This window comes from Meles meles, chromosome 18, assembly GCF_922984935.1.
Source record: "Meles meles chromosome 18, mMelMel3.1 paternal haplotype, whole genome shotgun sequence".
Taxonomy (NCBI): Eukaryota; Metazoa; Chordata; class Mammalia; order Carnivora; family Mustelidae; genus Meles; species Meles meles.
The window spans coordinates 41,243,584-41,258,648 of record NC_060083.1 but is presented as its reverse complement, the minus strand read 5'-3'; the positions used below and the strand labels follow the sequence as shown (position 1 = coordinate 41,258,648).

At 57.7% G+C, this 15,065-nt stretch overlaps 1 protein-coding gene across 6 annotated transcripts in view; it reads right to left on the bottom strand.

Moving 5' to 3' along the window:
- Positions 1–15,065, bottom strand: part of ARHGAP23 (Rho GTPase activating protein 23) — a 77,938-nt gene that overhangs the window by 20,790 nt on the left and 42,083 nt on the right. For 5 of the 6 annotated variants that reach the window (XM_045985133.1, XM_045985131.1, XM_045985132.1 and 2 more), the window contains 9 exons: positions 13,412–13,567; positions 13,072–13,183; positions 12,844–12,901; positions 11,278–11,421; positions 5,796–6,113; positions 4,368–4,429; positions 3,984–4,114; positions 3,220–3,341; positions 2,646–2,801 (listed from right to left, as the gene is read on the bottom strand). In XM_045985133.1, the coding sequence (XP_045841089.1) occupies positions 2,646–2,801; positions 3,220–3,341; positions 3,984–4,114; positions 4,368–4,429; positions 5,796–6,113; positions 11,278–11,421; positions 12,844–12,901; positions 13,072–13,183; positions 13,412–13,567 (1,259 nt within the window). The remainder of the gene's footprint in view (positions 1–2,645; positions 2,802–3,219; positions 3,342–3,983; positions 4,115–4,367; positions 4,430–5,795; positions 6,114–11,277; positions 11,422–12,843; positions 12,902–13,071; positions 13,184–13,411; positions 13,568–15,065) is intronic. The other variant, XM_045985134.1, reaches the window with a different exon arrangement.

Sequence of the window (15,065 nt, the reverse complement as noted above, 5' to 3'; positions counted from 1 at the left end):
CTGGTATCCAGCGGATAGAGTCCGGGGTGCTCTTAAACTTTCTGTGATGCCCACGACAGCGTCCCGTGACCAAGAACTATTCTGCCGGAAGTGTCAAGATTGAGAAACCCTGTTCTAAAGAAATAGGTTGTCAAATGCAAGAATGAAAGAAGCATGGCTGGGTCTTTGGGCCTTTGACCACCAGGGGGCACCACCGCCCTGCGTAAGTCAAGGGTACCAGCCTTGCCAGGAACTGCTCAGAGTAACTCGGGCCCAGGAAACAAGGTAAGGCTCTCCACAAGGACACCCCAATCCACAATATGCACGCTCTGTACAATGGGTCCACAGCTTAATGCCACACCATCCCACAAACAGTACCTCCCCTCAGGCTCAGGAGTTACAGGTACGCTGACCACAACACTTCACCTCCAGGGTCCTAGGATTGAGCCCCACATCGGGCTCCTTGCTCAGCAGGAAGTCTGTTTCTCCCTCAACCCTTCTCCTCTGTTCATGCTTTCTCTTTCTCTCTCTCTCTCTCTCTAATAAATAAATAAGGTCTTTTTAAAAAATTTAAAAAACGAAAAACAAAATCAAACACGTAACTTGCAGCAGTCCGACAACAAAGGACAAGACCGATGTCTGAGACAAAACCACCCACCCAACACACTCTGGGCCCTGACTTGGGCCGGCTGCCCCCCAGCTCCGGCCATGCCTCTCCCCGGTTAAGGCCCATTGAATGTGCTTCGGTGCATACCCGCCCCTACCCAGTGCGGCTTCTGCCCACCTGCCCTGTCACCTTCTGGCCCTGATGCAGGGCTCTTCTCATCTCCCAGCTGCCAAACCCACGGACCCCTCCCACGTGCATGTATCTGCCCCTCAGTCCCGGCCTCACTAGCACCCTCTCCTCTGAACTATGTGGAGCCGAGCCCTTCCCTCCTACCGCCCACCTCTGCCCATCCAGCAGCTCCCTCCATCGTCCGGCTCTGTGCCCCAACTACACCCATTCTCCAGCCAACTCTTCGCCATCACCCCAAATCTGGGGGGCCCCACCTTGACTCATCCTCCTTCTCCGGCCCTACTCCCCAGTTTCTGCCAGAGACAAACCATCAGCCCCCAGCTCGAGTGTTGGCTCTTCCCTGTGCCCCCTTCCTCCCTCCCATGTGGCCAACTCCTAGAGCTGCTCCCATCCTCCCTATTCCCTTGGGACCACTGTGTCCTCTTGGCCCCTGGCACTTTGCACATATCAGCAATTTCTCCTGTAGATGCCCTGCTCTGGGCCTCCCTCATTCATATCCATCAGGCATAAGCTAGAGCAGACCCCACTTTTGGCTCCTTATTGTCCACTGAATCAAGGTCAAAGGATTCACTGGAGCCATCGAAAGCCCTCTGCCTCCTGCCCTGCCCCTCACCCTACCCACTGCCAAGTCCAGGAAGGAGGAAGGAGGTGGGTCCCTTCTCTGGGGTTTTGGAAAATGTCATCCTTCCCAGCCGGGATGGCCTTCTGGTCCACCTGCTCCCTTCTCATTCACCCTTTAAAGATTCTAACACTCAAGTTTCCTGCCTGCTCCAGCCCTCAGTGTCTTCTCCTTCCTCATCACACAATCTGGTCCCTGGTGAGATCAGCCTTTTCTCTTGCCTCCTATCCCACATGGCATGTCTCCCCATTTCCTCCCCAAGGGCAGGAAGACTGTCCCGTATCACAAAAAAAGTCACGATATGGGACTCATGGGACTTCACTGCCCAGATTCGTGGTCTTCCCAAACATCTATCTCAGCAGAGCCCCTTTTGTCAAACATGAAAACCCAATATGAAAATAACGGACATTAAAAAACAGAACAAAGCAGATTACTCTAGTTCAAGCCAGGATGGGGGCTCCTGACCTGCTCCCTGCCCCCCACAGCTCCTCTGGGGAACACAGTTTGAGAAACACTGGTCCTGCTGCAAACACTTTTGTTATTTTTCTTGTTCACACTGAAATACATTTCTGGCTTTTTTCCAGCTTCACTGAGCTGTAACTGACATGTAACTTACAGGGAGCCCTTAAGTCAGGCTGTAAGATTCCTTCCCTGCTGCCTCTGTCTCCCCTGACCAGCCCTCCACCTCCCTGAAGTGCTGGCTGCTCCAGAAAATACCACATGCTCCCCCTCTCTGCCAGGGGTCTGCAAACTGCAGCCCAGGGCTCCAGTCCAGCCCGCGGCCTGGTTTGTATGGCCCTGAAGCTAAGAAGGGCTTTTCCATGTTTAAAGGGCTGTGAAGAAAGAGGAGGAGGAAGAGACCGAGTGGTAACCAACACCTAGAGCGTTTGCCACCTGGCCCTTTGCAGAGAAGGTGAGTTGGCTGCTGGCGACCCCTCAGAGCCCACGCCTTTGCCCCAGCCATTCCCCCAGCCTGGGATGGCCCTACCCGGCTTTCACTGGCATTTAGTGAAAGCTATTCATCCTCAAAGTCCCAGAAAGGATCGCCGTCAAGGGCTTCCTGTCCGTGACTGGGTCTATCTATCCAGCTTTGGCCAGGGTGATGCCCATCCCCAGGACTAGCTTGCCAGGGCAGGTTCTGCCTCGCCTGTCTCGGGGCCCTGGCCTACTGCCAGGCACATTGCAAGGTCCGACAAACACCAGAGAGATACACACACACACCGCCTTGCCCCCCTCCTCCGCGGCACCCACCTCGTCCTGCAGGTTGATGTCGCCGGGCCCACGGTTGAGCTGCTCCTGCAAGCTGGACACCACTGCATTGTTGCCTGGCACCCGGTAAATGCCTGTGGACTCCAGCCCCCGTGCCTCCACAATGCGACAGCATGCGGCCACGATCAGGGGGACCCGCTGGAGACACAGGCAGGGCAAGCATGTTAAGAAGGCCAAGGGCAGGACTCCCCACCAGTGGGCTGGAAGAGGTGGGAAGGCCAAGGCGGGAGCAGAGCAAGACCAGAGCTGCTGCTGGGAGCCCTATGCAGGGTAGGGGAGTGGGGGGACATAGGCCCTCCCAGCCTCCAGTCCCCTCCAGTCTGGGGGCTAAACAGAACACCAGAGCCTTGCCGAGATGTGCCGAGGAGCACCAGCTGCGGGCCTGGGGATTCTGGGCTCTCCCTCAGCTCTGCTGTCTCCTCCCTGGGCGCCTCCCCAGCCCTCCAACCGCTGTGTCTGCGAGATGGAGAGCTGGTTCGCAACTCCTTCAGCTCTGGCCCTAGGTACCCTGGGTTCCCCCATTCGCTGCTCACTCTAGAGTGCGGTGGGGACTCACCTGGTTCTCTATGGCCGGCTGGCACTCCTCTAGCCGGACCCCAAATGCCCTAGGGGCTGCCTTCTTGTTCTTCTTGATGATGTTGATGCCCCAGGGGGTTTTGGGAGGGGCGGCACTGTCATCTGGGGTGGGGGAAGGCAGACAAAGCCAGGGTGAGCTGGGGGGCCTGGGGAGGGGCAGAAACCACACACGGTCACACACACTCACCCATGTTTGGACATAGGGGGGCTCCATCAGAGAAGCAACTGGAATGCTGAGGGCTGATGGGAAATTATATCCTGAGAGAAAGCCTAAGCGATGAGGGTGTGTGTTCCTGAGGACACAGGCCTCAGAGTACTGTAAGGATTTCTAGTGGTCTCGAGGGTTAAAACAACAAGATGGGAGCTATAGATTCTGCTACAGCCAAAGAAAGAACTTCCTCACAGCCTAAAGTGTATAAAGATAGAAAAGGCTGCCTCCAGAGAAGATGGGCCTCCTGCTCCTGAAGGGACACAAGCAGACACTTGGAGGCTACCCAGCTGGAATGTCATGGAAGAGAATCAGGTTCCAGGTCCTTCCAGCCCTGAGACTCTGAAAGCCCCCAGACCCTCCCAGGCGCATACCCACAGGCAGGCACATACCCACAGGCAGGCACATAGCCCAATGCGCGCGCGCACACACACACACACACAAGCCCACAGCTCCCATGCACACACAGGGCTGACCCCCACCATCCCACGTGCACGCACGCACACATATCACGCCCTCAGCAGCCACCTTCCTACCCTTGCTCCCTGCGGGCTGGTCCTGAGTCCTGAGGCCGCGTGCAGTGCTCTGCTTGAGGAACTCAGACTTGAGGCCCCCCAGGCCACGAGAGATTTTGGGGGAGGAATCAGCTTTGGGCCCAGAGCTATGGCTGTGTAGGAAAAGGGGGAGAGGAGAAGTCTTCATCTGGGGTGCCCTGACATGCCACGTGCCCTGGCCTCCTGCTGCTCCAGACCTCCTCCCCAGCCTTGAAGCAACGGCCTCAAGGCCCCCTCCATCTTGCCTGCCCCCAGCAAAGGGTGACTCGAGGGCTGCCCTCGGGTCTAGCGGTAGGCCAGGAGGATGGCCTCTGTCCCGAGTGCCCTTGCCCCCAGCCAGGACTGTCTAGGAGAGCCGGGCCTCACCTTACTTTGCGATAATCATTAAGCTTCTTGCTGATCAGAGCTTGGTTGGCACAGCCGGGGTCCTGGAGGAGAGCAAAGAAAAAGTAGATCTCATCAGTGTCCACAGCCAGCTGACTCCGGTCTCATCCCTGGCCCCTGCCTCCACTTCGCCTCCCCTCTCTCCTCCACCTGCCAGCTGGAGGGCTCATACCCTAGAGCGAGAAAGAGCGGGGCTGGACTCCCAAGCACCCCCTCACCAGCTGTGTGACCTAGAGTAACCCACTAGCCTCTCTGAGCCTCAGTCTCTTCCATAGCAGCAGAGGAGATAATAGGGCAACCTCAGGGCTGGGGTACAGAGTGATGCAGGTGGCGCTGAGAGCATTCCTGGCAAGGCACAGAGACGGTGCCCCATGACAGCAGCTACTGCAATAAGGAAGGTCACTTGGGACCCCTTGACTAGGCCCTGCTGGGGGACAGCCCGGCCAGGCTCCCCCAGAGCAGGGGCCATAAGTTCCAAGGACGTGCCTCCCTGCAGTGAGGAAAGGTAATGTTCTGAGGAGAGCAGAGCCTGGTTCAGCAAGAAGACGGGTCTCCCCTCAGGGAGCGCGGGTCTGTGGCCCAGGGGCTCTGTACTAGGGCCTCTCTCCCCATGGCCCGAGCAGGAGCACACATGGCCCAGGGCCCAGGCTCTCCATCCTCAGGCAATGAGCAAGCCCGAGCTCAGGTCCCCCATGTCACTTTGTGCCAGTGTGCTGGGGCACCGGGCTGGGGGCACCTGGCCAAGGGAGCGAGGGGGCCCCGACACCCGGGCCCAGGCTCCTGGTGTGTGGCCGCAGCTGCCCAGGAGGGGGTGCCATTTTAAAATTACCCTGAAATGCAGGCCAAAGCCCTTTGGCTCAACCAGTGCAGCCTGCTGCCAAAGGCCAATCCCCTTGGCCTCCTCCCAAGGTCAATGTGTTCATGCCCTGCTGACAGGCTAGCCCTGTGAGCAGTGCCAGCCGCTGGCCCAGGCGCACCTCCTTCTATAATATCCTCCAGAAGAAACCCCTGCCTCCTGAGCCCCCACCAGAGGTTGGCCTGGAGCTGACCTCTCTGTGCCAGAGCCCGCCCAAGGCGGTAATAATAATTAATAATGATAATAATAATAATAATAATAATAATAATAATAATAATTAGTGTCATTCCTCCAGTTATTATGGTTCCTGCCAGCCAGGGAACCCGGAGGATGCCAGGTGCTCTGGGAGCCGCTGTCTGCATGTTCTGTTCACACCAAAGCCCAGGGGGGTGGAGCTGCAAGGTGTGCTCCTGTTAGCCCACTTCATGGACAAGGGAACTGAGGCTCAGAGAGCTTAAGGAGGTCCACTGGCAGGCAAGGGGCGGCCCTGGGCACCGCCCACCACCACCACCTTCTTGCCCCCCCTGGCCTAGGATGGGCAGCCCGGCCCTCACCTCGCCCTCGGCCCTGCTGTTCTCTCGGATCGCTCTGATCCAGCCCAGCATGTCATCCCGGTCCTCAGCCTGAAAGAGATATTCACAGAAGTCAGCGGTGGTCAGCCGGAACACGTGCCTCCTCTTGGTCTCGCTGTAGGAGATGTCCACCAGGCAGGAGCCGATGCAGACGGGCGCCGCCTCGTCCTCACCTGCGACGGCCGCCGCCGCCCCCGCCGCCGCCGGCCCGGGCTCCCGCCGCTCCTTGCTCAGCGAGAGGGAGCGCGCCCGCAGCGCGGCGTACACCCGCTTCCACTGGCGCAGGCCGCCGCCCGCTTTCTGCAGGGAGAGACAGGGAGAGGGGGAGGGGGAGAGACGGGAGGGGGGAGGGTGTGAGAGGCCCAGCCAGCCCGCCCCGCCCCCACAGCCCGAGGAAGAGGGGCCAGGAAGGGGGTGGTCCAGAGGAGAGTTGCCGGCAGCCACAGAGGTGGTGTCCCGGCCCCGGCACACCCGCCTCCTGCCCAGCCCCTTCCCTGCCTGGACAGCCCCACCCATTATTTTTGGTGCAACCCCCACCTCTAGAGGGTCCCCAACCTTCCTTTCAATACTAGCATCTTTCAACAGTAGCATCAGGGGCACCGGCCCCCCACAGTGACCCACAGAAGCCGGCCGCCCAGCGGGGCCCACCTTACGTAAAATCCTTGTAAACCTTTCCTAGTCCACACACAGCCCCTGCACAGCCAACGGGTCGAGTTATCCGCCCGCACCTGCTCTCCCTGCTCTTCCACCTCTGGGTCAAGGCTCTACTCAGTAGCCTGGCCGCCTGGGCCCCCCATGTTGCTGAAGCCAGTGGCAGCTTCTCTGTCCTCCCCGGCCCTTTCCTTAACCCCTCTGAGACATGTGGCCTGGCCTGCCGCTCCTTCCTTCTCTAAACCCTCTTTTGTCATCCGGGACCCCATCAGCGCCCACTGCCAGCCAGCTCAGGTCTCATCCCCGCCCCTGCCTCTGCTTTGCCCAGGCTCCCAGTGTTGCCTCCCAACTCCAATGTCTCCTTCTCAGTCTCCTCCACTGGTTTCCTTCCCCCCAACATCCTCTCACCAACGGTTCTTGACAGGGGCGAATGGTGCCCAGGGGACATCTGTCTGGAGACATTTTCAGTTGTCACATCTGGGGAAGTCCTATGGCATCCAGTGGGGAGAGGCCAAGGACGCTGCTGATCACCCCCCCGATATCCAAGATAGCCCCCCACAACTAAGAATCATCCGACCCCCATGGCACCAGAGTTGAGGCTGAGAACCTGCCCTAAAGAGGGGGGCTCCGGAACTTTCTCCTGGGTTCCCCTGTCCCTGCACGCCTTTCCCATGATGTCATCCATGCCTGTGCTTTAAATCCTGTCTGTCTGCTGACGGTGATTCCCAAATTCCCAAATGTATCCCTGGTCTGGCATTCCTCCTCCCCCCCGCCACAGCCTTGCACCTCCCTGCTCAGTGTCTCCACTTGCTGTCCCCTAGGTGCTCTGCATACTACCTGCTCCCCATGGGCCACTTGCTTTTTGTCATCAAACTTACTCTCCACAGCACCCCTCCCCCAACTTCTCCAGCTCAGTAAATCCACCCAGATGCCCAGAAACCTGGGAGTTGCTCTTGACCCCTCCCTTTTCCTCACCCTTGACATCCAGTCCATCAGAAGGGCACAGCTGCTCTGCTTCCAAAATACCACCTGTCTCCATCTTTCCTGCTACCTACACCACCTTGTCCACACCACCAGCCCCTCTTACCTGCACAACTACACAAACCTTCCTAGTCCCCACCCTCGCCTCCCATAATCCTCTCTCCAACCAACGTGGGGCTTGAACTCATGACCCTCAGACCAAGAGTTACACACTTGACCGCCTGAGCCAGACAGTCGCCCCTGCAGATGTCTTTTTTTTTTTTTAAGACATCTTTTCTTCTTTTTAAGATTTTATTTACTTATTTGAGAGAGAGAGAGTGAGAGAACATGAGAGGGGGGAGGGTTGGAAGGAGAAGCAGACTCCCCACTGAGCAGGGAGCCCGACATGGGTTCCATCCCAGGACCCCAAGATCATGACCTGAGCCAAAGGCAGATGCTTAACCAAAGGAGGCCCCTAGGTGTCCCTGCAGCCACCATTCGTAACTGCGAATGAGATCCCGCCTCTCCCCTGCTCAGCACTCTATCCTGGGCTCCTGCCGCCCACTGCAATCAAATCTAAGAACTTGCGTGATGTGTCCCTCCCTCTCCGAACTCGACTTCTCCACGGGCTTCTTTCTCACTGTGTCAGGACGCAGAGGCCTTCTCTAGTGAACAAGCCAAACGTTTCCTTTCTTGGGGCCCTTGATCATGCTGTTCCTTCTGCCCGAAGCCCCTTTTCTAGCTTCTCTGTGTGGCCTCCCTCCTGCCCATTAGGTCTGAACTCAAACATCACGCAGATCACCTCCTCGGTGAGGCCTTCACAGACCCTGTTTTTCTAAAGGCTGCTCCCCGTTACCTGCAGACATAAAGGCCATCACATCACCCAGTTCATTTTCCCAGGGTGTTTACTGCAACTTCCCATTACGCCGGATGTGGATCTCTCCAATAAGCTAAGCTCCTGGGCACGGGGAGCTTGTCTCTCCTCTCCCGTCCACATCCAAGAGCCTAGAGCGCCCACAGGCGCAGGGTAAGAGCTCCTCAAAATTCACTGAATAAACGAATTAATCGTCCTCGGAGCACGCTGAAGGCAGGGGCTCCATCTCCCCCATGGGACGGAGGGCTCCTCCCTTCCTTGGGCTGCTGGTCTACCCACTCCTCTTCACCCACCACGGGCCTCTGCCCTCCAGACAAACCAGGTGAGGAGTTTCCACGGCAGTAACACAGCCTCATCTGGCCACGAGCCCTGCCTACCACCACAGAACTGCTGGTCCCAGACAGGATGGTCAGCGCAGGAGATGGCATGGCCCTCCAGGGGATTTTTTTTTTTTTTTTTTAATTATCAGCGTGAGGTGGTGGCAAGGGGCTCCTTTGAGACCAAACTAGCTGGGTGACCTTGGATAAGTCAAGTCCCCTCTCTTGGCATCAGTGTTCCCTATTGGTAAAATGAAAAGTGTACTAGCGGGTCTCCAAGGTTATGTCCAGCTCATGCACTAGGTCTGTGACTGCAGGGACCTGTGACACCTGTTCCCCCTTGCCTGACAGAATGGCCTCTGAAAGAGGCTGGGGGCTGGATGGAGGTCACCCAAGAGACGTTGGATTTGCTAGATGAGACAACAGCCGGCTGGCCATCAGTTCCCCAGACAAATGGCCTGCGGCAGACTTGAAGACCCCTCCCTTAACTCCCAGGTCACAGCAGCAAGGGGACAAGGGAAACAGTCCTGGCCGAGCCAGGAGTGGAAGGTCCTGTCCTCTAGAACTGATCAGTGAGCAGGAAGGAGCCAGCTCCTCTCCCCGCCTGGGAGACACTGTGCTGGGCCTGCCCGGGGCCATCCAGAGCTGGGGGCCAGGCTACCTGGCAGCCAGAAGTCAGTTGTTCTCCCCAGGCCCTCCAAGGTTCTCCAACTTTGGGCTGGAAGGGTTTGTCCACCCTGGCTCCCCTTTGTCAGCCCACACAGCTAGCTGGTCCCTGCTTCCCTCCTAGGCGACCCCTCACCAAACCTGCCCCTCTAGGGCCCTGGGGCTCAGGGGAAGGCCCCATCAGTCCCATAGCCATTAGCTGCCTCCTCTATCCTCTCTCACCTCTTGGCCATCAGCAAGCCCAGGCCATCCCTTCTGCAACCTCTCCAAATTGTCCCTCCCCGTCGGCCCCATGCCAGGACCTTGGTCAGGGACCCCACTCTCGCTCACCTGGACAACAGCAAAGCCATTGTCTTCTCCTGTCACGGGCATGACCCTTGCCTCCTAGGCTCACATACCTCCCACCCCCATTGGAACCCCTCCAAAGGCTTGCCATGGCGGGAGTGAGGTCTTGAGAGCATGCGCCAGGCTCCCCACCTCGACTTCCCCCCCTTGGCCTGGCTCGCAGTCACCTAGCACACCCTCTATCCCCCCCGCCAACCATCCAGGAGATTGTCTCCACTGTCTGACCGCACATACCCTTCATGTCACAGCCTCCTGGACACCTTCCTGCAGCCCTCCGAGACTGGGGTCATCTACTACACACCACTCCGCTCCACTCCTCCCCTTTAACAGTCACACGCTGGCAACCATTATGCACCACGTGCTTTCTCGGCTCATCCTCTGCCCCAGGAGGGTAGTACTGGCCTGGCCCCCTCTCCATGAAATACCCAGAACCTTGACTGCAAATCAGGAGCTTACCGCGAACTCCGTCATTACCATGGACTGGACAAGGGCAGTGATGAATGCCTGCCCCGCCTGGCCTACCCGGCTCACTTCCCCTCACACCAGCCCAGGGTGCAAAATAACCGTGTCCCTATCTTACAGATCGGAAAAATGAGGCACAGAGGTGATAGGGGCTGCCCAAAGCCTGATGCTGGCCATGAGTGGCTGGGCAGGAACTCCAAGTCTGTATGACTTCCCCAGGTACAAGACCCCTAGACGGCAGGATGGAAAATTCCAACCACAGCAGAAGACGAGCTCCCTGGGCCAGGCCCTGGGTACACTTTTGCTCAGGTTAACTCGTTTAACCCTCAGCAATGGGGATGTGTGTGCTAGGGGTTGTTGTTAGCTCTGTTTACAGACGAGGAAACTGAGTTATAGACAGCTGAGTCATCCAAGCTGCCCCCAGCAAGGCATGATGCTGTCAAGGGCCTAGCCCAGCTTTATGCTAACCACTCTGCTCACTTCTGCCTGGGCTGCGTCTCCTCCTTCCTCCTGGGCCACAAGCCGGCCTGGAATGGCCTTCCCACCCCACCCTCTCATGTCAGCATCCTGTTTGTCTCCCCCTGCCACCCTTGGGCCCAGCCATTTTCATCGCTCACCTGGACTGCTGCAGTGGCTCTTACCTGGTCTTCTCGCCTCGGCTCAGCCCCTCTCTAATCCATTCCCCAGGAAGCCAAATCAAAGAGGCCCCGGGGCTTTCAGTGGCCCTCAGGATAGAGATTTTAGTCTCTATTTAGTCTCTATTTTAGACTAAAATTGCTCCTTGTCCTGCAAGACCTCTGAAAAGGTTGACTTCTGCCTTCTTTTGGGGCTTCAGCTCCCCTAAGAGAATCGCCCTGGCCTTGCTTCCTTCCTTCCCCTGAGCCTCCGTGTCCATCTTTGGGGTGATCTGCTAACCAAGGCTCACTGTGGGATGGTTCTGTCCGAATTTCAGGCACGCTGACCAGACCCCTTGCACCACAGAACCCATCTCTCTGATTAACCTCCTTTTCATAAGTTCTTTGGGTCCCCCAGGAAGTTCGTCCTGACCTCTAATCTCCATCCCTCACTCTACAGCCTTGGCTGGCCCTCTCTGGCTCCAGAGGCTGTGGGGGGGGGGGGTGCAGAAGCTGGAGAGTTCTGCCGGAGACAGTTTTCGTCCACCTCCATCTCATCCCAGCAAGCACCTTACCTTCCCCTTCTTGGTGAGGACCTGCTTATAATACAACCAGCCTTCTCTCCTGATGTCGCTGAAGGTGGCGTCCGAGAGGTCAGAGGTCGAGTGGTGCTTGGAAGGAGCATCTGCGTCTTCGGAAGTGCCCCAGCTATCCAAGGACTGCAGCGAGACAACGGAGGGCAACTTAGGGGGGCTCCCACGGTGCCAGCATGCCAGGAGCCCCATGGGCCTGGCATAGCCCCGCAGGCTGCCGTGCTGTGTGGCCTCAGTGGCCCTGCTTGCCCTCTCTGGTCCACTGCACTGAGGTCACGGGACGCATGCGCTGAGGAAGCCAGAAAGGAGGAAAGGCCATGACCTGCCGACCCCATGCCTCCCCACGCTAGAAAAGCCAATCTGGAGCCTCCCGTCATTTTATAGACTCGAAGAAACTAAGGAAACAGAGGAAGTGATTGTGTCGACATGGAGTTAAATAAACAGGAAGTAGAAACATCAACAGAGGCTGAGTTCACGGAGCAGGTAGTCATGTCCACAAGGAGTTAAACAGAGGAAGTGATAGTGTCAACAAGACTCCAGCAACAGAAGTGACAGGTCAAGGGAGAGTTAAGTAAGCAGAGGAAGTGATAAGGAGCAAACCAGGTGACAATGGCCTCAAGGTGTCAAATGAACCGATGATCCCACATCCCGAGGGTCTGAAATCAAATGGCTCTTCCGGTCTGCCCCTAGTCACAAAGAGGGAGGGCCAGGGACGCCTGGGTGGCTCAGTCGGTTAAGCGGCTGCCTTCGGCTCAGGTCATGATCCCAGTGTTCTGGAATCGAGTCCCACATCGGACTCCCTGCACAGTGGGGAGCCTGCTTCTCCCTCTGCCTCTGCCTGCCACTCTGCCTGCCTGTGTGCTCTCTCTCTGACAAATAAATAAAAATAAAATCTTTAAAAAAAAAAAAAGAAAAAAGAGAGAGGGCCATCTCAGAACTGAGCCCCCGCTTGACCCAGGTGCGGAGCCTGGGAACTCCAGCCTGTCCTTTGCTCTCAATCCTGGGTCCCCCTCCTTGCCCATGTCCCCTGTCCCGTGAAGATGCCGCACACATAATGTCCGATGCCACCCGGTGAGGGCAGCTTTAGGTCCCCACAGGGAGCAAAGAGGCCAAGTGAGATCCCTGTCCTCACGGAGCTTACATTCTAGCTGGAACCCAGGCAAGAAAGCGGACGGATGCATAAACCGTGTCAAGGAAGGACCGCTGAGGAGAAAAACCTAGGAGCTGGAGGGAGGCATGGCATGACGGGGAACCTCAGAAAAGCTCGGAAAAACCTGAAGAAAGTAACCAAGTGAGTCACGGGGCTATGGAGAGGAGTGTGTGGAAAGGGTGTTCCAGATGGGGGAACGGCAAGGGCCAGGGCCTCACGTGGGAGGGCGTGGGTGTCTCTAAGTGTCGACGGATGCCACACTAGGGGCATCGGGCCCAGATGGGGAAGGGGAGACGGGAGCTGGAAGAGACCATATCCGGTCACTGGGCTCCGCGTCGGAGGCAGCAGTCACTCCCCAGCCCCCCGGCACTGTCGCCCGCATGTGCCTCACCACTCACCCCGTCAGTGAAGAAGCTTCGCAGCATCCGCAGGCTGGGGACTCGGTTTGGCAGGCGCCTGGGTGCAAGAACAGAGTGTGAGGGATGTGGGGGGCACAGCTAGGACTTTCCCCCCTAAATCCCAAGGCTCCAGAGCCTTCCAGGGAGGGAGCTCATCACCCTGGTGTGTAGGGGACCCCCAGGTGGCGGTGCTGACCCCTAGGTGGGATGGCCGCGGCCCGTCCTCACCTCAGAGCCCTGCTCTCCTCCCGGAAGGTGTTCAGCCCGTCGTCGCAGGACTTGGAGCGCTCTGTGGTGATGGCGAGCAGGTAGGAGGAGCGGCGGCCGGCCTTGATGCTGCCTGCAAAGCCGCCCACGGTGGGCCACAGGATCAGCAGGGCGGTGGGGTGGGGGGTCCCGTAGCCCTCCCATCTGGGCTGGGCCAGGAGGTGACTCTGCCCAGGGGACCCCGGGGGTAGCAGAAGCCAGAAGGAAGATGCCAGACATGAGGCAGTGGTAGCACAGCAGAGACCCCCCGAGGACCAGACAGTGAGGGAGAGGACGGGGCTGGGGTTCAGGGAGCACTCACTGCAGTCCTGGGAGTAATGGCGGCCAAGGGCAAAGGTGAAGGTTGGGGAGGAGGGGCTGGTGCCCAGGACAGGGGCTGAATTCATGGCGCTGGAGACCACGGCGGAGGCGGGGACATGCTTGGCTTGGAGGTCAATGCTGGGGCTGGTGGGTTCATCTGCAAGCAGAGGGAGTGGGGGGTAAATGTGGCTCAAAGCTGAACCTGCCCGCCCCATCCCCAGCCTCACCTCCAGGCCCAGCCCACATCCCCAGCGCTCAAGTCCTCCAAGGCCCTGCTAGCAATATGCCCGTGGCCAAGGGCTCCCCCCACACCCCCAGACTGTGAGCTCAGCCCCTGCCTCCCAGGTGGGGTGGTTCTTTACACTGAGGTGTGACCCAGGCCGGAGACTGAACCACCCTCCCTAGATTGGGCTCCTAGACTAGGAGTCTCTTAAGGAGGCTCCTTGAAGACAGGTGCTATGTTTCTCCCTCAGACTGGGAATAGTTTGAAAATAAAGGCTTTACCTCTTGCCCCAGACCAGGAATTTTACTAAGGCTGTGTCTGCCTGCTCAGACCAAAGGCCAGCCAGGGAAGGCCAGGGCTAGGTCTCTTCTCCCTGGTCTGGCCTCTTCTCCCTCATTCCCGTGAGCCCACAGGGTGAGCTCGGCACACTCAGCTCCAGGGACCATCTCTCGGCTCCTGGCTCCCAGTCTCATGATCTTGCATCTGGTCTTTCTCTCAAGCCCCTAGATCCAGCCCACCCTGCACCCTCATGGACAATAGAGAGGTTCCAGCCCCACTTTCATTCCTGATATCGAGGTGAGGCACAACCCTCTAGCGAGGCCAGAAACCTGGGAATCAGCTGGCCTCTCCACTCTTGTCTCTCCCCTATCCAACATCTGTTCCCTAGGCAGTAAACCTTCGGCGTCCCCTCTGCTCTAAGGATAAAGTCCAAATTCCCCAGGGACTGACATGGCCCTTCTGGCCCCATTCTGATGACCTGGAAGGGCACCCGGCCTCTCTCATTTCAGGGTCTTGGCACAGTCTATTCTCGCCCAGAACGTCCCCCCCTGACTCACTCCTTCTCATCCTTCAAGTCTCAGCCCTAATCTCCTTTCTCCAAGATTCTCTCCTTGGCGACCACGCCCCAATCTAGGCCATGTCTCTCTTCTCTGTCTCCTAGAGCTCACTATACTCCCATCACACACACACACACACACACCATGGGGTTGTTCTTGTCCCATCATCTGATCACCTGTCCCTGCCGTGGGACCACACACTCCAGGAGAGCACGGAGCCTCGCACGGTGCCTGGCAGAAGTATTTGTTGGATGGAGGGTGGATGGAAGGAACGAAGAGTGACAGGAACAAAGGAAGGGTAGAATAAAGAAAGGATGGAGGGATGGAAGGGAGAAATAAATGAACAAACAAAGGGAGGGAGGAGAAAGGGAGCAGGAAAGAAGCAAACTGATGAATGGGTGGGCGAGCTGGTGGGTGGGTGGATGGCAGACAAAAGGGAGGGAAAGAGAGAAGGAAGGAAAGACAGGAGGAAGTAAAAATAGCTGAAGAGAAGGGGGGAGAAGGAAGAATGGGAGGGAGGGAGGAAAGATGGCTGGGGGACAAATGAACAGAAGAAAGGATGACAGAAGGATTCAAGAGAGCACAGAAGGATGGAT